The sequence below is a fragment of the Ptychodera flava genome, chromosome 19 (genome assembly GCF_041260155.1).
Source record: "Ptychodera flava strain L36383 chromosome 19, AS_Pfla_20210202, whole genome shotgun sequence".
Taxonomy (NCBI): Eukaryota; Metazoa; Hemichordata; class Enteropneusta; family Ptychoderidae; genus Ptychodera; species Ptychodera flava.
The window spans coordinates 25,568,401-25,593,140 of record NC_091946.1 but is presented as its reverse complement, the minus strand read 5'-3'; the positions used below and the strand labels follow the sequence as shown (position 1 = coordinate 25,593,140).

The window sequence follows — 24,740 nt, the reverse complement described above, 5'->3', positions numbered from 1 at the left end:
ACTGACAACGTTAACGCCCGCCCGTGAAAAAAAATGTTTATAGCAGACGATAACGTACGTTGATATACATGTAAGTAGGCTCACAATAAAGTGAGCTGCTGGTCATATGAATTTCATTTTCGGTATCCTTTACACGTGCATATGTGTTGGCTTTATCAATTTATTTGTTGCCTTATGTTTATTTGATTTATCTATTTTTATTTTGTCGGTAGTTTGTCTTTCTTTTAATCTTTTAATGTACCAACAGTCAGCTACATAATTATATTTTCTGCGTCAACGCCTCTAGAACTACTCGGATAAAAGATATGTGTAACCAGGCTGGAAATGACGTTTTTCAAGCTCATCCAAGCATTGATCTATTTCGGTCTGCTTTCATCTTTCGGCGTGTGCTGCAGAGTAGTGCTTGCTGTTACTAGTTTACCTGTATTTTTGTTTTCATTTATTTGTTTGTTTGTTTTGATTCTGATTTCGCTTTTTTATAGTTTTTATCTTGTTTGTTTGTTTTGTTCTCCCAAGGTGCCTGTATGGGTTTTATGTCCGTCGGTTTACCTGAATAAATAAATAAATAAATAAAATTATCCAGTCTTTCTGTCAGTCTATCGATTCATGTTCGTTTGTTTGGTTAGTCAGTCTGAAGCCCCTATGATCCTACTTCCACCTTAAAGGGACATTGTCGTCGGAACTGCGCTCAAAGGTCGTATGGGACCCATACGACCCATGGAAACAATGTATCCAAGGCACAATGGTGATTGATGACAGTTAAAACATGTCTGTCATAATCTATCATCGTATAATGTAAATGTTGCAGCTATGATGATGAGGTGCATCTTGATATCGTGCACGAAATACATTGTTTGTAAACAAGGAACTCGCACAGGCGCAGTTTCAACGACTATATCCCTTTAATAAACAGATACATGGTAAACGCTGTTGAGCGATAACGTGGACTTTTTTGCAATATGTTGAGGGCGCTCTACAGCTCTCGCGGTCATTATTCGTTTGACGATTCTGAGCAAACAGGATGTGAGTAAATTCGATACCACGGAAGTACTTACGGTCAGGCTTCTTTATAGCTAATGCCATTTTCTAGAAAACCTATGGGTTGATACATGTAAGTCTTACAATTCTCTTGTTCATTTATTTCAGAAAGTATTTCTTTCAACACAGAAATTATGTCGTCCTTGCGGAAGTTTTGCCTGTAGTTGTACATGTACTTTAATAACTTATCGTCTGCTCAACCGAAGACGAAGTTTGTACATTTGTGTCGAAATGGTCGCAAAAGCTTGCTCTTTGACGTAAATATATCTGACGTGGTCTGTTGACAAACTGACACGTTGCATTATTGAAAGAAGAACATCCATGGTCCGACCCATGACTAGATCCATATCCATGATGTAGTCGGTGCGCTGTCTTTGTTTGCCTACAACATCATATCACCGGTCACCCAGACGAACAGACGAGAGTTGCGTTCCAGTTGTGTACAGTGTAGCGCTACGGTGGGCTTGTACAACAAAGTTTTAGTAAGGTCACTCAATGTTTCATAAAGCTTAACATTAGTATACATGCATGTTATGTTTACGTTATGTATTAATTTGCGCCAAAATGCTACGGGTCACAGGTTACAGTTCGGCTACAGTTCAGTTACAAAGTCTACAGTCTGTCACATCTCGCGTTATGATCACATTCGATGCATTGGCGGGCCATTATCGCTCCATGCACTGTAAATTGGCTGACGGCAGACGCCAGGCGAGATAGACCAGAAGCTCACAGTCATTTGTGCTGCGCCACCACAATCCCCAGACGGACGTCTTGCTTTCTTCATAGTTCCACTCTCCGTAAAGAACGCTGTGTGTTTAGACTTGCGAAGTAACGACCTAGTAAAACTACCAGTATGTCATCAATGTTGGGAAAAGATAGATGCTCTTTGTAACTGAGTATCGAGGAAAGTGAAGACAAGTCTTACAGTACAATTGTTAGCAGTATTCAGTTTTCATGTGACAAATTTTCCTGGTTTTCTTTTTAATATGCAGGCATGTAACATTATTTGTGATGTAAAAGTTTATCATTCTGAAAATTAGCATACCTAGAAAGTATAAAAGCTTTCTTTCACAGCAAATTCCAGACAGCACTGTTGTAGGGTCAGATTCTGTGTAACAGTAATTTTCTACAATATTAAAACGTGGTCTAACTTTTGCCTTCCAGATATAGTGGTATAGCTGATACACTGATAATCAACATCCACAGTATGGAGGCCAGAATTTTCGCTCTCATTGTCGTGCTGTTTTCAGCGAGTGTGCTCACAGCTTCTGAAGTCTCCCATGATGTCCTCAGATTGGCAAAGCGGAGCAACAATTTTGCTCTGAATTTGTACCGGTCCCTGAGCAGAAGCCGCTATGGTGACAATGTCTTCTTTTCGCCCGTGAGTATCTCCACGGCTTTGGCAATGGTACATCTTGGAGCGGAAGGCAACACATCCACTCAGATCAGTGACGTACTGCAGCTGCATGGATATGAGGAGAATGACATTCACTCAGCATTCAAGGACCTCACAAGCCTGCTTTATGCACCAGATGGTCTCTACACTCTTAAATCTGCCAACCGACTCTTCGGCCAAGACAGCTACGAATTTCTGAAACAGTTCCTGGATGCTACTGCAGCTTACTACAACGCCAAACTAAAACCGGTGGACTTTGCCCGAAAGACAGAAGAGGCTCGAATGCTGATAAATAACTGGGTTGAGGAGCAAACTGAAGGAAAAATTAAAGACTTGATCACTCCTGGGGCACTGGATCCAATGACAGTGCTTGTGCTAGTGAATGCTATCTACTTTAAAGGTACCTGGGCCAGCAAATTTATGGATGAGGCCACCATGCCTACAGAATTCCACACCTCCCAGGAAGAAACCACAGAAGTACCCATGATGCACCAGAAGGGCAAGTTCAAGTACAAGTATGACAGGAGCTTGAACTGTGACGTATTGGAATTGCCGTACAAAAGCCATCAGTTGAGCATGGTCGTGATTCTGCCAAGAGAAATGGAGGGACTTGATCAAGTTGAAAGCAGGCTGGATGCTGACAAGCTGAATTCTTGGGCCAAGAAGATGGCCAATACCACTGTCATAGTGTCCATCCCCAAGTTCAAGATGACCCAGTCATTTGTCTTGAACGACCAGTTAGCTGCTTTGGGCATGAGCGACCTCTTCCGTGCTGGTGTTGCCAATCTGTCGGGCATCTCCGACGACCGGCGACTCTACGTTTCCAAGATCATCCACAAGTCATTCGTGGAAGTGAACGAGGAAGGCACCGAAGCAGCCGCTGCCACTGCTGCCGTGATGCGCTCGCGGATGATGGACATGACCCTTCAATTCAACGCAAACCACCCATTCATATTTCTGATTCGAGATAATCGTAGTGGAACAATACTTTTCATGGGACGGTACAGCAACCCTCCAACCGATGGCAATGGCAGAGATGAACTGTAGACTGTTTTGTTCATTCCATCCATAAACTTATCACTATATCAGTCTCATACAAGGTGATCTGTTATATTATTTTCAACACAAATATTCAATATTCAAGTGATCTAAATTTTATGTGCTATAAACCTCACATGTACAAGCTCATCAGTCAATGTTATAATACTCTCTATTTGATATTCAAAGGCTTTAAGCAATCAAAATCCTGCAAACTGTACACCTATATGAGTTGTTCCAATCACTTTGTACAAATATGACATAGCAGCTAAATTTGAATTTTTGCCATGATTATAAAATATACAGTTGTCATATTCTACAACATAAAATATGAAGTGCATGTAAAAGTTATGAAAAAATGTGCAAATTTTGTTTTGCTGTTTCTCAAATAAAGAGTTCTGACTTTCCAGCATTCACTCATTATTTGTCTGTAGTCAAAGGAATTTTTTCGCAAATATTTAAATGATTCAGAGTCATATGTGAACCATTGTGCCTTATTTTCCCTCTCTGAGGTGAGGCAACAGGATATATTTAACTCCCATCTTTAAACAGAGAAGAAAATTATCATGAAAATATTTTTCCCTCTTGCGTGGACAACTATTCCTTCTGTTCATGTGACTATGGACCCTTGATTTGAGAATTAGAATAATAGAAATTGACAAGCAATAAAATTACGTTTATTTAAAGGAATTACACACTGCCAATATCTGATTTCAATTTCCTGATATGAAATCCAGACACAAGTGCATGTTATGTTTTCAACTTTTTGCTTTGATGTAAATGCTTTTCTTGAATTGATCAACACATCTTTTTCATAAAATGAATAGATTTTTCTGTTTATGATGCCAGCTTGAAACTGTTTCAACTAGCATCAAATGTTTTGATAGCACCATTTATAACAGTGGGAGTATAGGGCCAACAATGACTTGCCAAAGAATCAACTCTCTTGTGAGTTAGGACCAGTATTATTTGCAATATTACCATGAAGCCATCTGTGCCTCTTTTTCACTTATCCATGCTGTGTGCCATGTTTCGTCTCTGACTGCCTTCTTGTTTTCAAAGACTTAATGTTGCCCTAAGGTCATAAGTTCAAAATGTGTCTCTTGTTTTCGAAGACCTAATGTCGCCCTTAAGGTCATGATAAGTTCAAACTGTGTCATGCCCAGCTAACAAGGACAGTGAAGAGTTGCTGTTGTGTATGCACTTTTGGTTACAAGGTACCATTTCAGTGATTTTGTTCAAACCTGTAAGAGACATTTTCTGATTCTGCCACATTGATGGCATGAAATGTTCCTTTCACATTATATACAAGTTTGCATGTTGTATGTAGTAGCATTTTCTATGAGACCCTTGAGATAAGACAATTAATCGCAAAGGGTGTGTCGCAACATGAGTGTTGCCAGTTAAGAGGTTACTGTGTTAGCTTTGATACAGCACATTGCGTTCATAATAAAGCATTCATGAAAAACTTGGCTGGCTTGAAAGTGTTTTTTTTATTTTAAAAAAATAAAAAATACAACATGAAGCCTCAGTGTGAGGAAAGAATACAGTTTTCTGACATTAAATGGTCAAAAATTTCTCAAATTTTGCACAGTATAATATGGACCTACTGTCAATATGGTGAATTGAATGTGTTCACAGTTGCGTAACTTGCTAGAAAGATGCTATGATCCATTACAAATTGTTATTACTTTTTAGAGTTCTGATATATTCTTTCCATTTGCTGGTCTTCTATGGGGAAGACAAGTGCAGAGACGATTCAGGTAGAATGTGCCTCATGGACAGATATTGAGACTCAGTTTTTCAGTACTTTTCTAGCCTACCACCAGCAGGGACTCCTTTTAATGCTCTCTGAGTAAGGAGAAAATCACCAGCTTATTTTTTCAAATCAAAAATTTTGCTTTTCCGAATGGAGTTAACACAGGGATGGCAGCCATTTTGAATTTCAAATATTGGTAAATGTTGGGTAATTTGTTTCTCTTGTACCAAACTTTTAATGGTGACCCCTGATTTTTAATCTTACTTTATTGAGAGAATGGTTTAAAGTTTCATAGACGAAAGTTTGAGCAAAAGTTTAAGTCTTCACTTTTGAGGCACATACTACCTTAATGCTATCTGCAAACTTATCTGCAACACAGTCCTGTCAAAAGTAATGATTACACTGTAAAATAGCAATAATTTTCATTGGTTATGACAACATGCATTTATTGCAGTAGCGGCCATTCCAAAAACTTACCAGGACAAGCAATGTTCTTTCGATATTTGCACCACAGAGTGCGCCTTGGGGACTCCCAAACTTTTACAATCCTTTCCTGATGTATCACTTGTGGGGGCTAAGCATTTTGTGTGGAAAAACGTTACCAGTCTTAGTTTTTCGAAAATTGAAAACATTTTTTTCGCCATACATTTAACATGGGGGTGGCGGCCATTTTGAATTTCAGATATTGGTAAGTCTTTGGTACTTTGTTTCTCTAGTACAAAAATTTGCACAGTGATCCCCAATTTTTATTCGTGATTTTGAAAGAGGATAGTTGAAAGATCCCTTGAGGAAAATTTGAGCTGAAGTTTGATTCATTCATTTTTGAGGTGCATACTACCTTAATTTGATGTAGGAAGAGTTTTCAGCATCTTGTGTGTATTTGTATTGGGTTTAGACACTGACATCTACATCAGAGCTACAATTGCTGTGAAATTACCACATGGAAAAATAAATTATCAGTTAATTTGCCTGGGTACATCACTCACAGGCAGCCAAAATATGGCTTGAAAAGCTCCCTCTGTGATGCCTGTCAGAGATGTTTGATGATGGCAGATGCAATTGGTATCCATATGGTGTAACAATATTCAGTCATTTCATTTTCGACATGACAAATGGTCATCTTTAAAGTCAGTTCTGACAATATGCATCTGGGGGGCGGTTTTTTGGGCACTCCCCCCCCCCCCCCCAATAGCTTTCTGTTTTAGCGGACTCATTTTGAAGCCTGTGGGATCAATTTCACTACTTTGTTTTTTTGTGAAAATCAAAAAGTTAATTTTTCCTGATAAAAATAACACAGGAAATGATGGTCATTTTGAATTTCAAATAGTATAAGTTTTAGGCAATTTGGTTCTCTAATGGTAATCTTTGCACAAGAGTGATCAATTTCAGACATTTTGACAAGACATTGATACATCGTATCCTTACTGTCTGCTTGGTTGCTATTGGATGACGCCTCTCCAGGGTTATGCTTCACAATTTCCACACTGTATGTAGTTGTTTATGGTTTGCCAAAGTTAGATGAAATTGCAGATCTGAATACCTATAACTTCCCCAAGTTCCATTTGAATTGACATGTATCTCTTTGATACCCATCTATATTCTGAATATTTGCCTTTATTGTTAAATATAAAAATTATACTCGGTTGTGTTTTCTCCAGGTTGTGCGTTTGCACAATTCCCCCTATCTAATCGCAATCCCCCCGTCCAATAATCACAAATGCATGCCACATGTCACCGTTCTACAGTGAGTTTTGAAATCATGATTTATAGCGGCACTCCTCTGCATGATTACTGTCTACGATGTAACATCATATAGTTGATGTAATTCACTATATGTAGCCATAGTAACATGATACAAGCTTCCTATCTGCACAAGGCTGAGATACAGGTGTCTTTTATTCGACATTTGATCAATGCTATAACGTTAATTTGCTAATACCTTGAACAACATTTCAATTTGTATAACTTAAACTTGCATAATTTATTATACCAATTGTCTCCCTTAACTCATCAGGACTGAATCCCCCTGCATATTTCAAGCAGAGGGCGACATTACCCCCTGTGAGATATACCTGAAGAAAACACTGAACTTGTAGTTTGTTTTGAACTTTAATTACTCATGTTTTCATAAATGTCGCGTTCACAAAAGAGATATTCAACAAAACTCAGCAAGGTTTAACAACGATTCAAGTTTCAAGATTTAGGGAGATTGGTCAGATAAAACTGGAGACTTTACACAAAGCTGGCAATATTGTGGCCCGTGCCAAATATAGCATGATACCAATATACATGAAATAATTTCTGCATTCCAATGCTACAAAGTACTCATAGAATTACCATTATAGAATAGCATTACCTTTGATCACAACATACGTGAAACAGACTTGAATCAAAAACAGCTAGATAGAACACTTGGGATTTATGAGAGAAAATGACATGTTTATTCAAGTCCTCAGACGTTCTACCAATTTGCAAACAAACAGAATGAACTCTTTCTTCATTTAATAGAACAATTTGTAATTTGGATGGAGTGGCGGGGGGGGGGGGGGGAGGATAGCAGGATTGATGATGCAATAAGGTATTGCATTTGTAAATGGACCTCAGGCATATAATGAATAGTCACGTATTTCATAATCCATCTTTTCCCATTGTTTGATTTGAAATGATGAAACACATCAACACACAGCATCTGTTATGTTAAATGGCTTCTGACTAGAAAGATTGTAAATTCAATTACTATTGGATAATAAAGGGCCTGTAGCTGCGACTTTTGGTGATTTTCTCTCCAACTATTCTTGCTTTTACAGTCAACTGAAGTTTCTTGTTAAGATACACAGTATTCAGCTTGTCAACTCAAACTGTACAAACTGCATTGTTACTATTGAATAACGGTGCAATAAATTCAATAATTCTGGTCCCGACTAGAATTCAAATATAAACAGTAACAGTACATTCTACATGTATAAACATTGTATTGGCACACGAAAATAGTGGGTGTTATAACATTTTTTGGGAGTAGAACAAGAACTTGCAAGTGACATACGAAAGAAACACAGTGAAAAAATCACCCAAAATTACAGCCACTGGCTCTTTAAAGGTATACTGTCACCTGTTCCAATTTTGCCACAGAACGGAAAGAGAAAATCTAACCAATCACAGATTTTAAGTGGGTGGCCGCTTTTAAAAAACAGCGCCCTCACATAGGCATTTTGAATATTAAGGAACGCCCCTTCAACCATATATGGGCATATTTAGATTACAGGTGACTGTATACCTTTAATGCTCCAAAAGCATGTAAAGTCAGAGAGGGATGGTGACTCATGTTAATTGTTGAATATTCGCCATCTCATCAAATGAACTGATGTCAATTGTTCTGTTCTTCATAATCTCACCAACCAAAATCAGTTCAATTGTTTGGTGTTGGTCATCTCCTCAACCAAACTCATAATCGCCATCAGGCAGACGAAAAACGAGAGTCTGATATGGCATTGTGTAAGGCCTCTCCTGCACCTTTGGCCACAATCTATCAAATTGGCCAGCTTATTTACACTGTCTCTTCGTAGGACTGCACTCTCCAAGCACTGTATGCTGTTTCAGATGCTGTCAGTAGACAGCTCTCTGTTGGATGGAAAGACAGTGAATGCACTGGTCCCCTTCCTGCTTTGTTGACAGCCTGGATCATAGTGCCCTGAAGACAAATTGAAATTGAGTAGAAAAAGCATTGAGCAAAGCGAGAATCCAGTCAGCTGGTCAATTGGGCGACAATTGTAGTTATAGAACACATTGCAGGAAGTGTGAAAATTTTAGAAGCAAGAAAAATATGCTTGTTTTGAAAACTAAGTTGGAAACTTTTCCTTATTTTTTTCCCAGGATATGGAGTTGAACAACGACATGTATGAACTATAAACATTCTCCTCTTCCCAGGAACTACTGGCATTGAGTTACCCCTGCTACACGTAAAGCTGTTCCCAAAACTGGAAACAGAATCTAGTGTATCATGCAAAAGAGATGAGAAACCAACTAAATCAATCATAGCATTCATATCGGTTACCATTTCTCCTAATCTCACAAATACCAGCATGCTTTCACAGCCCTTCTCAGACTCAGACAACAATGGCTGGTTTGTTCAAATATTATTTCGAATTGTCAACACTAATTTCTCAGTCATGTTTCTGTGCAATATTATCAAGTGTTTGCGCTTCCTAGTAATGTGTTTGGTGCCATGCAGTCTGCGGTATTACTATTACTGACAATTTGATTTTATTTTCACAGGGAGCTAAAAAGTTTGAGTAGCTACTCCATCGAAGAGAGACATACCTCAACCAAGTCCCAGAAACAAATCTTGCCGTCTTCTGAACCACTGACTATGTGTGTGTCGGTCTCCGTCAAACAGCTGTCAATCTTGTACTGCGTGTTGCTATGTCCAGCGTATTCCCCTAGCAACTCTCCGCTGTCCTTGTCGAGGAGTCGCACAGTGTTGTCCAGAGATGACACGAGGGCGCACTGGCCATCTTTTGTGAAGTTGACGCAAGTTACTGGTTCTGGGTTGAAAGGCAAAAGCATTGGAATGTGATAAGCACATTTTTCAATTTCTATAAAAAATACTTATTTTAGTTTTCCATGAGTAAACTGAAATGGAAACAGTACCCTGTAAGACCAATTTACATATCAATGCACAATTTGCATATTCTTACTTTGGCCTTGGGAAAATGTATTCTTTTGTATGGTTATTAACATATGAATAGATTGCTCAAAAAAAACAAAGGGCTGGCCCACTTCTCAAATTCCCCTCGTGGAGAACCCTGACATGTAGTGTGACAGAAGAATATGTGTAAAATGTACTGTGTTTATGCACAGAATGTATGAAAGTTCACATACTTCCAACACAGTCAGCAAAGAGTTGTCCGACTCTCAGGTCATACCGTCTGATTTTTCCATCTGCTGACCCCGTCAATATTTCATGATCCGATACAGCTATGGAAGTGACGCTGTCCTTGGCTTCATCCAGAACCTGTATGGGTTCCATCTGCCTTGATCTACAGTCCCATATCCTGACAGTAGAATCAATAGCACCTGGAAAAATTGGAAGATAAGAATGATATGTGATTTAAAGGACTGTTTGTCACCGCCCATTTTGATTGTAGATGTTTTTATTGCTCACGGGCAAAGCCAGGGTCTGGATTTACCATCTACTAATAATGGTCTTTACAATTGCCATCATTCTGGCAAAAATTTCTGAGGCGAACGCTACATGCAATTGGATTGTAAGTTACATGTAATTTCAAGAAGATGTATGTTTTACTCTTGATCTTTCTGAACGAATGGAAATGTCTCACAACAACTCATGTAAGTTCCCTCTTTCAATAACTGCAAGATTGACATACATTTTTTATAAAATGAACATCTTATAAAATACAATTTAAGCTTTGTTCAGACTTTGCATGAGGAAAAGAGTAGCATTCTAAGTCTTTTTGGTCCTCCAAACTATGTGGCAAAAGAAAAGGAGTTTTGGATCAAACAATCATGAAATCAGCTTATCTCTATTGATATTTAGCCACGATACAGTATTACCTTTGTAAATTCTATGAGGAAACTGTAATTTTTGAATACCACTGAAATTAGTTTCAAATAACACCATACATCTTGCAGACCAGCAAGAGGCTAGTTAGATTTCCTGCCTGTTCATTTTCCTTTCCTGTATACAGGCCCTCAATCATCAGCATCGATAACAAAGGATTTGAGCCAAACCATAGTGGTGAAAGGGTTAAAGCAAATTGGTGTCATTCTGCCCTATGCTAAGATAACACTAGCTCTGCATGGCAGGACTGTGTGTTACTGGTGTTATACGGCCTGGGACCAGCATTTATATGGCCAGGGGCCGGGGGGGTGGGGGGGGGGGGGTTGTATAACGCCGCTAACTCAGAGCCCTGCCACGCAGTTAAGCTATGATAACCCATGTCTTTCATGTAAGTGACATGGTACTTGTTATATTTTATTGGTATATTTTAGAATGTATGGTAAAAGATGTTCCTGATCATATTTATTTTCTTATAAAAGCATAAGATTAATTTTTTTAATGCAATAGAAATGCATATATTAGAAAAATATTCTATATAAATAAAAATATTCTATATTAGAAAAATGCAGCCATAGCCTTTGGTAAAAATGGTAAATACCTCAATATATGGATAGACTGAAACGCAAAATTAACTGAAAGATAGATTGATACAGATAGTTATATAAATTAAATGCGCAGCTAAAAATATATATGTGGTGTTGTTTATCGTCAAAGGTTTACCTTACCAGTACCCGCTAAAGTAATTCACACTTTATTTGTTTTTGATGCCGTCATCAACAGTGTCCTCTGTTACCATAGCAACAAATTTTACTCTGCAACAAACCTGTGGACGGATTCTGTTTGTAGTCACGGTACTACAGTAGATGAATGGGCAAATGGCCCACACCTGTATAAACGATACTTACCGGACAAAATAACTGTGGATTCCTCATTGAACTTGACACAGTTCACACGTCCTATGTGTCCGCGGAATTTTCGCGTAGTTTGTCCAGTGGCGACATCCCAAAGTATCACACATTTATCGCCCCCACACGATGTAAATTGGCTATTGTCACAGGACGAGGCCGCATCCAGAACTTCGTACCCGTGGCCTTGGTACGTCTTGAGTTGGAGCCCACGGTGAGGGTTCCAGAGTTTCACCGACTTATCGCTCCCGCAAGTGAGACAGTAATTCCCGTCAACGTTAAAACGTATCGCTCGCACGGCACCTTGCTTACACTCTAATGTGTTGATTAGTTTTGTTGGCAAGTCCGACATAGAGAACTAGCAAGAACCACAACTTTGAATGGGCATATATATATCCTCCGCGCCGGGCGCATAAGCTAAAGTGGCTCGGCTCCAAATGTCCAAAATAAAGCTTACGTTTCGATGTTGACCTCAATAAGTTACTAAGTTCACAGCTTGTGTCTACATTCACTGTTGTTCCTAGATAGCACGAACGAAAATGCACTTTTCAATGTTTCCGCTTCTAGATCAACCACCCAGATTCACACTAATATTTAATGCGGCGGGCTTTAAATTAAAGATTTCGAATCACAGAGAAAGTAGCTTTTTCTGTATACACAAAACTCTAATCTGAAAAATTCCTTCCAGTGTCTGTTCGCAATACTTTAACGACAAATCAAGCGCTCACGACAGTAGCGCATGCAGTATAAAAAGGTAACATCTAGTAGCTTACTAATTTCTAACAAGTTAAGTAGTGAAAAAATTCAACATGGCGGCGACTGTGAAGGTGAGTCCTGAAATGCCGGTCCTGTTCATTTGCTAATTTTTTCCGGATCAGCAAGAAACACGATTTTGCGAATATCTCAGCTTAGCCGTAGAGTAAATGATACCACACTGCCAATGAGTAATGCTCTCTGCCATTGCAACTGACGAAACGTGCCCCCTCGATTGAGCGTGTAGTATGGACCATGGTAAACTCTTTTACGATGCAGGGAAGCCACGTTTTCGTTTGTTATTGGTCAGTTTCGCTTCCGCGTCATGCTGATCACCTGGAAAGTACGCGTGCAATACCAATACGAGCACGCAAAACAAATACTACATATAACTAATGTAGTCCCTATATATGCTGACAAAAACCTCTAAAACACTGATCTCGTTGCGACAGATTTGGAATTAGTAACTGAGCAAAAGTCATTGAATAGACAGTTCTCGGTTCTACTGTCTACGATTTTAAAAACCCTTTTCTCACTCTCAGAATGGATTCTCTGATAATTCTGTTAGCCGTACCTTTTCAGGAATCAGTGTACTTATGTGCACGTTTATTACACATATTGTACACCGAAATTGATACTAGTATTGATGACTAATTAATGAAACAGACTCAACCAATCTGAACCGATCTGAACAGCAACAACTCGCAAAATCAATTAGCAAGAGGCCAGACCAGGTCAGTTGAACAGTCTATGGTCTGGTCAATAGAACATGTCATTCTCATCAACAGAAAACATGCAATGCAATAGTAATTGCCTTAGCCCTGTGTACGATGCTTTGTGTTACAGGTGTTGTATGGCCTGCCACTACCAACGGCCCCCATACAGTGCAGGTAACACACAGCATCGTACGCAGGGCTATAGGCTACCACTGCCTTTGATGTAATTATAAACTGTAGAGGGGGGGAAGATGATGTAACGCACACAAAGTTAACACACACTGCGAGTGGTTGTGTGGGACTGATCTACAGCAACAATACACTCAGTGTGACAGTTTTCGGACAGGGTAGTGAATTTCGCCCAAAGTCGTTTCGTAAATGACCAGCAATATGAAATCTTATTACCATACCTTTCGAAACTTTATTGTGGTTATCCTCAAACTCAGTTGACAGACGGGAGTGGTATTGCAGGGTCAAAGTTGCCAAAGTTTTGATCCCATGTTGAAGGCGTAATAATCGGACTGCAATCCCAGTAATCGGACGTCGTGTTTGGAATGTGATTAGGAGCTAATTATTGATAATTTGAAACTTCAAACCACCGATTTTTAATTTCGATGTGTTTAGAAAACTGTGTATAAGAATATTTCATGATAATTAGTTATGTTTAATCCATGGACGACTCAACTATATTTCGACGTGTAATAGCGCTTAGATATCGGACACGGGCTGTCTCTCTGTGTGTTGCTTTCGGCACCTTGTATCGTACGGTGTGGCTTACTTCGCTAAGTTTGTTCAGTGAGTATTACTTATAATTGTTTCCGTTGCATATTTTGTTTGTATTAGAATCGCACAGGCATTATTTAATAAAAATAGCGAGTATATTTCATCGTATGGAATTATTTACCTGTCAAGTTTTTACGCAGTAAGTCACCGTTACTACGTTTACACATGCTAAATATTTTCTGTCCGAAAACTTGTATACTTCTTACGTTCATTAAATGTACTTTTTTTTCTCGAAACAACTGCGCAGTTTTCGTTAAAACTACATGCAATCGTAGCGAACAATGGAAAGAATATTTTCAAAATCATTATTCTCCCCCACATTCAAAATTCAATGCTAAATCAGGACTTTAGTCAAAATTTCAGTTACTTTGACCTAACGGCAGTATGTTGACAGTATCACTGACGCGGTGTCAGACGACAATTTGTTACCGCCGCTCGTAGTGCCCTCAATAGCTTCTACAAAAAAAAACTATCGAAAACGAGACAACAGTATCACCTGACCTAATATGAGGTCACATGACCTGTAAAACGCTATCGATACGGAGCGAAGTGAGTGTAACTAACAGCATATCACTAAATGTCCGAAAACTGAGGTCGTCCGAAAACTGTCACACTGAGTGTAGTAGTAGACAGTTAAGAAATAAAGCACACCCAGCGACTGTATACCACAAGATTTTGACCAATTCATGACATATATGCCAAGGCGATAGCGAGTGCTTATATTGAGTGAACTGGTCAAAATTGAGTGGTATACCATCGCTTGGTGTGGTTTGTTGCCATTTATCATAACATAATGTTGAAATTCTGGTGTGGAACGTCCAAAATGATTTTTGCTCTTGCCGAGAGCCACCTGTGTGCCAAACATGCTATATCGCGAATATACCACAGTTCATGTCTTGACCAATCAGATCGCTGTATTTGCCCTATCAATATACTGGTATGATATAATGATTAATATTGTTATTTGTTCTAACTTTTGTTCCGACTGGCCTTATGTTAGGACATGAAATTACTTAAAATGTGAAAAGGGGTTAGATATAGTATAGCGCTAGAGTGGAGATAGATTTGTTGACATAAACTCCAGTGCTCTCGACAGCTTGGAAAAAACAGGCAATCGCCAGTTTACATAACAATACATAACTTACATATTCCATTGTTGTGAAAATATATTCTTCTGTATTGATACAAACATATGAATAGATTGCTTCAAAAACACAGGGGTGGCCTACCCCTACATATCCCCCTTGTGGATAATCTTGGACTTGTAGCATTTCTAAGAAACCACTGGTAACCTTGACAGCTGTTAGGAATAAACTTTTGGTGTAGAGATCTCAAGAGAGAATCCCTTTATCTTGTACCCAAGGCTGTGTGTCTAGTATAGTTAAACATCGTTAAATATTGGGTAATTAGTTTCACTTTTAAAAACATTTTCACAGTGATCCCTAGTTTTTAATCTTGATTTTGAAAGAATATGGTTGACAGTTTGCTTGCGGAAATTTGAGCAAAAGTGTAAGCCCAATATTTATATAAAGCCTTTCAATTTCGATGTGCAAACTACCTTAAGTTGTCTTGTGTCTGTTTATCAAATTGATATCCCCCAAGCATATGGCTTTCTAACAAAACCTAAAGGCAATCACGGCTATTTGGCTCTGAAATACAACTGAAATGAGAGGAAATCTCCACTATGGTAAAATATAAACTCTTGTCCAACTACCAAAATCATGTGGAAATACTCAGTGCTCAGCTTGTTAACCCTTTGAGCGCCAACATCAAGTTTTGTTGCCTTTATAAAATATTACTCTAGTCAATTTTTCTCAGATTTTTGCCAGCATTTTGATAAAAAACTGTAGCCAATGAAATATGATGTCCATTTGATCCAAAATTATAAAAATATTTCAGAAAAATTCATAAAAATAGAAAACCTTTGCACAAAAATTTTGGTGGGAAAATTTACAGCAGTCAAAGGGTTAACACAATCTGTGTGTGTAATGTCCAATTAATGTCATCGGTGACAAGTGAATGTTAATATAGACCTGAATGCATATGTAAACAGTAACATATTGTGTACATTGCAAATTGTTTTTTACAGGCTTATTCCTACTTTAATGGCTGTCATAAAATAACATCGTATATTATTGAGGATCACTGACCAAAAACCAGTGTCTGTCACTTCCAGTCTGAGACAAACATGTTTCGCTACACTCAATCTGTGATGAGATTGTATGGTGTTCTAAAAATGTATGTACAATTGTTTTTTGCTCTCCAGGTCACTGTAGTGATATGGACACTACTTCTCTTGGTGCAACAGACAGCAGCAGTGTCTGTGAGATCAAAATCAGTGACTGCACTGTTAGAATCCAAATGGAAGAACACGCCGTACATCTTAGAAGTGAGCGAGTTTCTCGCTGAAGAAGGCAATGATCAGTTTTGGAATTTCGTCAATTCCATCGCTGAGATCGATTTGGGAAAAACTTTGGGAGCAGGTAAGAAGTGAATAATGACCTGTTTCAAATGCTTGAGTATTTCGTTCATAATGAAAATCTCCTGTATTGAGTAAACTTTCTGGATTGCAGTATGTATTATTAGATTTATGCAAGTGAGAAATTCAATATAGTGGATAATTGTGCAAAATACATAGTCAAACTCAAACCTGAGTGGAAATTAGTGTCTGTAGGAAAATGAGAGATCTAATTATTTGACTCTAAGCCTTTCAACATGTAGTCTTGCTGCTGTTTACGCCCAGTCCCTTAAAACCTGTAAATTGACCGTCCTCTTTGTGCATGTAGTCCTCTTTTTGCAAATTGTAAGGCATATGTTTCGAAGTCAAAATTTGAATATGCCAACATTTTGATGACCAAACATGCAGCGTGTGAGCATGCAAGAGATACAGCAGCACTAAAATATCAACGGCCGCGATATTTGGTGGCTAGTGCTCTTGTCTGGTCTAGTAAGAAAGAGGTAAACTTGTGCTTTTTATCATATTTTCGAGATCTTTGGTCCTTTGAAGCGGTTACTCTGTCAGGTTATGTGTTATCCTGAACAAAGATGGCAGATTCAATGCTGAATAATTTTTTTAGTTAAGAATACACCAGTCGCTGTTGTACACGTATTGCCATGTCTTTGGTCAGTGCAAATAAAAGAAACAGAAACATATTGTCAATGCATATGTTCAGTTTGCCCAAAAATATAATGAATTCGTCATCATCTATATAAGTGTGTGGACTTTATGGTCTCCTGTGGCAAAAATGAAAACTAGCGTTTCTTTTATTTATATGATTTAAGGCTGTAATTTGCGTTTCCTTTATTGATTTTCATCATTGTGAGCGCTAAATTAAAATATATGCAATATTGCTGATTGGGTGCTTTTCTCACAGATTTCTAGGATTTCAACAAGGCACCAATTCCTTCTGCGGTGTCAATACTCTTTAATCCTTAAAAATATCAGCACTTTTGGGAAAAACACATTTCTTTTTTCCTTTCTTTTTACCGCCCAGATTCTCAAGATGAAGATATTTACCATCTTGGGATGAAGTATGCACAGCGATTAGTCAGCCCAATTAGATTTAATTTATTAAAATTTGCACTTTCGATAAGGTCATACTCACCAAAAATTGAAATGTTTAATCAGGTAAGCTGTTTACCATTATCAAAGTTAATCCTTTATACAGGATGGATACTGTCCTGTCTGCATAGAAAAAATTTTGTATTGCATTTTTGTTAGATATAAACTTTCAACATATTTAATTGTATAAGCAAAATCTCTGAATGTGTCACTCCAGGGGTCTTTTACCACGCAACATTCACTTGAAAATAATGGTATATGTTGAGTTCAAATTCTTTACAGATTTCATTTCCAGGAGTAAAATTACTGGTGTTACTTCTTGATGGGTATTGTACAAATTAAGATATTTGGGGATTTTGGTACATAAATATAACAAAATTGGAATGTTAACTGAAATCGCTTAGTCTCATCACACGCTAAAAATTCATGTGTCAATGCTTTTCATGTTGTATGTTCTATCTGTGTATCTTTTATTCTCCTAACTTAAAGTGACATGTATGATAGGTCCATATATACAAAATTTTGCATGTATGGTGTATTTACATAACAATGTCCACTTTATGTAAATTTTTTAAGTGGAGATGTACCATGGCATCATAGTTCAGTCAGTGGCTTGTGGATATGTTAATGTCAGAACCTCGGGACATACAACACCAAACATGTATATATCTGTCACTCGAGTCATGGTGTCAGTTCTGATCAAATATTATGTTGAATCATCGAACATCAAAATTTTCACAGGTCAACTACAGTAGAAAATAATCCATTTTGTCCAGTCTAATTTTGATGATATGTTTTCTGTCCATGACTTCACTAAAACGATCACAAATTCAAGACAAGTGACTTTTGAAAGTGTAATTTAAATATAGCAAAAATAAAACATCGCCATCCTGAAGATGGACATTGAAAGATGATTAGTCAAGTGAAATTGTAGGTGATAGGTTTGACAATAAGAAAAATTTTCACACGCTTTCAACCAAATTCATCTAGGCAATCAATAGTTAACCAAAATGTTATTGGGAGCTAGAAGATCAAATTTGAACTAATGTTCGTTTTCTCTTGCAGATGGCAAATGATCTGCCACCGCCCAGTGGGTGTAGTAGTTTTGTAGACATCCATGGTGAAATCACATGTACATTGTCAGATGTGCCAGCCCTGATATCATCAGCCAGTGATAGGTGAGTTGTCAATGTAAATGCCTTATTTGGTTTATATCTACTGGTACATTAATCAATTGTGTCCAATAAATTGCCTTGCAGCAATTGTACAATGTAGTTAATTTGCTTTCCCAGCAGCAACATGACTATGGGATGTCTAGAATTTAACTCTTTTATTGCTGTACTTTTTTCCCCGCAAAAATTTTTGTGCAAAATTTTACCAATTTTTATGAGTTTTTCTGTAATTTTTTTATAATTTTGGACCAAATGAATATCAAATTTCATTTGCTACAGTTTTTTTACCCAAAATTTTGGCAAAAATCTGAAAAAAAATTAACTAGGGTATATTTGATAAAGATGACAAACATTGCCTTTGGTGCTCAAAGCATTAAATTGGTCAGCTTTTCTTGAGTTTTGTGTGGCTTTGCATTGTTTGAATCCAAAATGTCAATTTGGAAACCCCTGAATTTTTCGTATTCACTTTTTTCACCCAAAACTTGCCTCATTTGCAGTGCAGGACCAGAGCTGTTCAAGTGTGAACAAAAGGACTAAACCAATGTTTTGTTTAACAGGGGTGATATTTAGCAGCATTATTGGTCTTGTATCTATTGCAATTCACTGTTAAGATGTCCATGATGTTTTAGCATTTACGTGAAACTTCAATAATTATCAGTGACTTCCAGCTAATCAGAGACAGGCACATTGTATCTCTATTGTACACTCACACTCACACTCATACTGTAGATCAGTAGAGGTACTGTATCAAATCAAGCAGACATTTTTAAAGAGCCCCACAGCATATAAACCACAATTGATACACAATGTATGTGAGCCCTGCAGTTGAGGGTATTTGACGACAGCTGACTATCAGCCTGCTACAAGTCACTGATAAATGTCAAAGTTTCATGGAAGTTATCAGCAATTTCAAGTAAATCTTAAAACAAACCCTGCAGTCTGAATAGCAAACTGCGATAATTTCGGTCATGGCAAGCCACAGAAAAGACAACAAGAAACGGTGACATTGAAAGCACTGATTAAGTATCCATCTTTTTCACCCCAGGACAAAACCTAGTGTTTTTAAAACTGACCACCAATATCCAGGCTCTACTAGTGGTAATGTCATTGTGGTACTCTACGGACAAGTTGGTAACCCGGAGTCCGACTTCCCAAAATTTCATAAGGAGCTCCGCCAACTGGCGAACAAAGGCGAAATTATGTACCTCCTCAGACATTATGTGAAGGTAAGTTTCATAATCTTGTGTACCTTTCAATTCTAGGATCTGTCTTTTTGTCGATTGAAGAGTTTGTTTCAGTGTCTTTGAACTAGCCTGACATTTTGTAGTGACTGATATAAAGGTAGGTGCCTGTGACCAAGAGTATAGGCAAAATCCTCTCATCGTATGAATATCAGGGATTGAACTCCGTCTGTGTCGAAAAGTAAGAGTCTTTCTAAAAACTGAAAAGTCTTGGAACCAAAATGTGGACTTAACACTGTCCCATGAACACTGTATCATTTTGCTTAATTTTGTATGCATCCAGGATGAGAGTTGATGAAAAGTTTTGTGCCATATTGGTTTGAAGGATGCAAGTGGTTTAGTGTTTACCATTATAAAGAGAGCTCTGTTGTTGATAAAAGGCATACATTTATATGTCAAATGTGTTTTGTCTGGATAGCATTGTACCTTTGTATCTCTCAGTGGTGTCTTTACCTTGAGTCAAATAATTATGGTACATGTACGTGTACAAGAAGTCAAGTAAACACTCCCTTTCATGATGTTGTCCTATCATCTTATCACCCCATACCATCACACTTTCTGTTTAAACCCCCATTGCAGGATAAGCCAGACAATAAGGTCCGTCTCTCTGGTTATGGTGTGGAGCTAGCCATTAAAAGCACGGAGTACAAAGCTGTCGATGACAGTCAGGTTAAAGAGGGTGCCGCAGGGGATGACGATTTCATTCCAGAGGGAGAAGATGAAGTTCAAGGCTTTGAGTTCACAACTCTCAGGTAAGTACTGCCTCATGTCTCTTTCAGGGCTGTTTTTATCACCCCATCATCCAGCAGGCAAGAAGCCCATTTATAGGATAATGTATCAATCACCCTCTGCCTAACTAAGCAATGAAGAGTGTAGTGCTTTTTTCAAGGGTTATGACCCAAGCTGGAAGCTCAGACTTACCGCATTTGATAGCGAGTCTGCTATAGCAAGTCTGCTTTCTGCCCATATGTGTATGATGTAATACCCAACTCGCAAACTCACCCTACTTTTATTGTGATTCCAATACCCTACCAACTTGGCATGATGCCTCTCACATCAACTTCTTTCTGTATGTACACATATCATAAACTACATCATCGAAGTATTAGTGTGTGCAATATCTAGACTCACTTTTTACAGCAAATTTCTGATGACTGATGGCCACATATTTCATCAGTGAAGTAGCTCAAATAACTCCTGATTTCAAACAAAAATGATCAGCGCAATTACAAAGATGGCTGCTCCGTCCGTTTGAATGGTTGTATGTATAATGCTTTTTTTATAAATCATATGTTTGTGTGCTTTGTTGCCAAGGAAACTGCATCCGGAGCTGGAAGATAAGCTGAAGGCATTCAGGACACATCTCATCGAGACCTCCAATGAAATGGCTCCATTGAAAGTCTGGCAACTGCAAGGTAGGATTCTCTAGCATGGTATTCTCTACAAACTTTATTGGGAGAGTAAGAATCTAAACAAACATGCGTTTTTGCAAGCACATGTCAATGAACTGTATCAAAGTTGGTCCAGATTCTTTTCCTCTCTCCTACTTGTCAGTGAATGATTGAAAGCAAAATAAACGTTGCAAGACTTGATTTAGAAATTTTGGGGCAGTGAAAGGGCCAGTGGCTGTAACTTTGATGATTTTTTCCATGATTTTGGTTTTTAATGTCAACCACAGTTTCTTCTTCAACTCCCCGAAGCATAGTGAGACACATAGTAACACAGCTTGTCAACTCAGCCTGTACTTGTGTGAAGTACATTGTTATTTGTTGAAAAAGTAAATTCTGATTTGAACTAGGATTCCAATGTACAGTGACAGTCCATTTTACACATATAGACACTGTGTTGACAAGCTAAATACTTGGTGTTTCAACATGCTTTGGGGAGTAAAAAAAGAAGTTGTGATTGATATAGACAACAAAATTGTGAAAACATCATCAAAAGTTATAGCTACTTGCCCTTTGACCCTTTCACCCCTATTTCCCTTTGCAGAGGTCCAACTTTACCATTGAAAACAATGGGATTGGATCAAACCACGGTAGCAAAAGAGTTAAAAATTGTTGTAACACCCATCAGTACTGTTCATTAGCTTCACTTTTTCCGGAAATGGTCCAGATTTGTTGTCAAACCAGGTGCACAGTCTAATCAGAAGACTTAAGGAACGTTTGATGATTTAGAAATGTATCTTAGATAGCTGACCTCTTAACCAGTTCCCGGATATCCCTTGGTTAGGTTAAATGTAGCAGTTTTACACTGTATAGGACTGTAGCAAAGGTGATACTTTTTCTTTTGTGGACGAGCAGAGTGGCTCGGTGTTTGTGTGCTGTTGTACCATCACTGCTTTTTTGTCTCCACAGACATCAGTCTACAAGCTGCCCAGAGGGTGCTGTCGTCACCACCAGAGGACGCCCTCCATGTCATGAGGGACACCAGCCAGAACTTCCCGACTCAGGCCAGGTCACTGGTCAAGACACACGTCAAGAAAGAAGTCCGAGATGAAATGAGAAGAAATCAGGATGTAAGTGTGAACACCTGCAATTACAATAAAATCTGTACAGTGTGGTGAACTGATGAAGAAAATGCCCTGTTGGTTTCATTGTCTGTTTCCTCACACCCCAATGCCCTGCATTATAAAGATCTCTACCCTCCCTAATAAAAACAATAGGGATGTACCAATATGTGGTGAGATTTTGAACCAATTCACCCCTTTTCACTGTAAACAGGTCCACAATCACCATTGGCAACAATGGGTTTTGGCTAAACCATTGCAGTGAAAGGGATAAAAATAGGATATTACCATATTCATTAATTCATACTGATAGGACTGCCACACAATGTGTTGTATTGATATACACATGTACAAATGATACATTAAATTTAGGGTATTCTGAAGGCCTTTATTGTACAGATGCATGGCGTTATGTAAAGGGGCAGTCTTCAATCCCTGGTTCGCGCATTAGTTGTTGTTGAGATTGGTTATTAAAGTGATTTTAGTCCTTTGTCCTCCTTTGAAATTTGTGCACAGTCAGTTTGCTCAGAGATGAAGCTGATAAAAAGCCTGCCCCTTTAAGAGAGAACGCACCTCGGGGACAGACATTCGGACTCTCAAACTTTTACAATTCTCTTCTGATATACCACTTGTGGGGGTTCATTTTAAAGCTCTTGGTGAAAGAAAACTTTTCACCGGCTTAGTTTTTCGAAATTCGAAAATTTTATTTTTCTCCATAGAGTTAACACAGGGATGGCGGCCATTTTGAATTTCAAATATCGGTAAATCTTGGGGTATTTGTTTCTCTAGTACCAAAATTTGCACGGTGACCCCCGATTTTTATTCTTGATTTTGAAAGAGAATGGTTAAAAGATTCCTTGAGGAAAGTTTGAGCAAAAGTTTAAGTCTTTCACTTTCGAGGTGCATACTAGGTTAAGCTCGGAAGTTTACATCTATGCAAGGCAATAGAAATACAGTCAGTCCAGTGTTTATTCTTGCCTTTGAGGACAGAAAGCTCTTCTTTGTTTCACCTTTACAGTATTTAGAGAGAAGTGCAGGAGTGTCGCCAGGTGAAGCTATGGTATTAATCAATGGCCTTCAAGTGGATACCGACATCGCAGATCCATTCATGTAAGTACTGCTGACATATAGCTCATGTTTAAAATATTATGTTGCGCTAAAACTCTTTCATTCTTAATGCACTGGATGTTTAGTGACAGCTGTATTGTTCCTTGAAATATTGAATAATGGTCATCAAATCTACTCGGTGAAAAAGATGTGCTTTTAACCCTTTCATCGCTATGGGTCAGCCCAAACCCTTTGTGAGGGTGCACCTGATTACCAGAAAGTGGGGATGAACAGGTTAATAGTTGTTTACACTCAATGGATGTCAGTGGTACTGTAAAAATTTGGTAGCACATCTTTTTTTGCCTGGCATAGCATGTAAAAATCAGTGATATGGGTACTTTGAATGCAGGCAAGTGAATTGATAATGTAAATCTAAACTTGTCAGTGTTGATCAACTCAAAATGCAAAGAGCTCAGAGAAGACATTTTCGCTCCTTTTTCATTACCTTTTTGTCTTGCCTTCCACTGTTCAACATCATGTCACAGTCCAAACTAGCCTGATTCAGAGTACTAGTATACATGGACTCCTCGCCAGCGGAGAAAATTCATCAACCTTCAATGTCACTGTGTAGTGTAGTGGTCGCGATTATGCTTGATGTGTTTTATCACATGCCTCTCACAATTCTCCCTTCAGGTTGTTTGATCTGTTGAGAAGTGAAGCCAAGCTCATGGAGGGACTTCATTCACTGGGGCTTGAGGTACAGACATGCATCTTCTAAATTCATTATCATGAGCGTCATGACCAGAGTTCGAGAAATTGCAGTTGACATTGTAAGAGCTGTCTTTGACAGTGCTATTTTCTTTTACCAACAGTCTCTAGCTTTGCAAGGTGCACTAATGTGATTTATTAAATTTAGATTGTCAGAGACAATGTGTATCTCTGCACGAGACAATCATGGACAGACATTCATATAGATTAAAACAAACAAGAAATTATGCGACAGACAGATAGACAATAAAGAAAGACAGACACAGGCTAGACTGGGCTTTTGATGTTTCAGACTCTCACAGATGATACTCAACCGCCAGAAGAAGGAAGGAAGTTTACCAAACACTCTGATATATCCATTCACCTCCACATTTGACAGTGTCTCAGATAGAATGTTCGCACAGTGAAAGAATTTTAATTTCAGTATGTGAATAAAAGATAGGAAAATTGAAGTGTTTGAAATTTGTAACACTAA

At 38.3% G+C, this 24,740-nt stretch overlaps 3 protein-coding genes across 5 annotated transcripts in view; 2 read left to right on the top strand and 1 right to left on the bottom strand.

The window, feature by feature from the left end:
* The first annotated feature begins 973 nt into the window (after nucleotides 1-973).
* Nucleotides 974-4,942, top strand: LOC139119071 (leukocyte elastase inhibitor-like). 3 transcript variants are annotated; one of them, XM_070682692.1, is made up of 2 exons: nucleotides 974-1,111; nucleotides 2,203-4,942. In XM_070682692.1, the coding sequence occupies exon 2, from the start codon at nucleotides 2,246-2,248 to the stop codon at nucleotides 3,479-3,481; it is 1,236 nt and encodes a 411-aa protein (XP_070538793.1). In that variant the 5' UTR covers nucleotides 974-1,111; nucleotides 2,203-2,245; the 3' UTR covers nucleotides 3,482-4,942. The 3 variants fall into 3 exon arrangements, with proteins under 3 accessions (XP_070538793.1, XP_070538794.1, XP_070538795.1); XM_070682693.1 differs by lacking the exon at nucleotides 974-1,111 and adding an exon at nucleotides 1,373-1,520; XM_070682694.1 differs by lacking the exon at nucleotides 974-1,111 and adding an exon at nucleotides 1,782-1,889.
* A 1,886-nt stretch (nucleotides 4,943-6,828) lies between these two features.
* Nucleotides 6,829-12,303, bottom strand: LOC139119072 (WD repeat domain-containing protein 83-like). Its single transcript, XM_070682696.1, has 4 exons — nucleotides 11,715-12,303; nucleotides 10,110-10,304; nucleotides 9,549-9,772; nucleotides 6,829-8,919 (listed from the first exon to the last, which is right to left on the bottom strand). Exons 1-4 carry the CDS (start codon nucleotides 12,064-12,066, stop codon nucleotides 8,776-8,778), a joined length of 915 nt encoding a protein of 304 aa, XP_070538797.1. The 5' UTR covers nucleotides 12,067-12,303; the 3' UTR covers nucleotides 6,829-8,775.
* A 191-nt stretch (nucleotides 12,304-12,494) lies between these two features.
* LOC139119073 (UDP-glucose:glycoprotein glucosyltransferase 1-like) overlaps nucleotides 12,495-24,740 on the top strand; it is a 34,473-nt gene continuing 22,227 nt past the window's right edge. The window contains 10 exon segments of the mRNA XM_070682697.1: nucleotides 12,495-12,541; nucleotides 16,233-16,449; nucleotides 17,461-17,594; nucleotides 18,594-18,706; nucleotides 19,746-19,926; nucleotides 20,521-20,693; nucleotides 21,256-21,356; nucleotides 22,299-22,459; nucleotides 23,469-23,560; nucleotides 24,191-24,254. Coding sequence (XP_070538798.1) covers nucleotides 12,524-12,541; nucleotides 16,233-16,449; nucleotides 17,461-17,594; nucleotides 18,594-18,706; nucleotides 19,746-19,926; nucleotides 20,521-20,693; nucleotides 21,256-21,356; nucleotides 22,299-22,459; nucleotides 23,469-23,560; nucleotides 24,191-24,254 — 1,254 coding nt within the window. The 5' untranslated portion in view covers nucleotides 12,495-12,523.

Excerpts from the sequence above, each read along its gene's own strand:
- LOC139119072 (XM_070682696.1), bottom strand. The coding sequence starts at position 12,066 with ATGTCGGACTTGCCAACAAAACTAATCAACACATTAGAGTGTAAGCAA. Across the intron at positions 10,305-11,714 it reads ATCCACAGTTATTTTGTCCG|GTGCTATTGATTCTACTGTC; the intron begins GTAAGTATCGTT and ends CAATTTTTCCAG. Across the intron at positions 8,920-9,548 it reads GTTTCTGGGACTTGGTTGAG|GGCACTATGATCCAGGCTGT; the intron begins GTATGTCTCTCT and ends ATTTGTCTTCAG.
- LOC139119071 (XM_070682692.1), top strand. The coding sequence starts at position 2,246 with ATGGAGGCCAGAATTTTCGCTCTCATTGTCGTGCTGTTTTCAGCGAGT.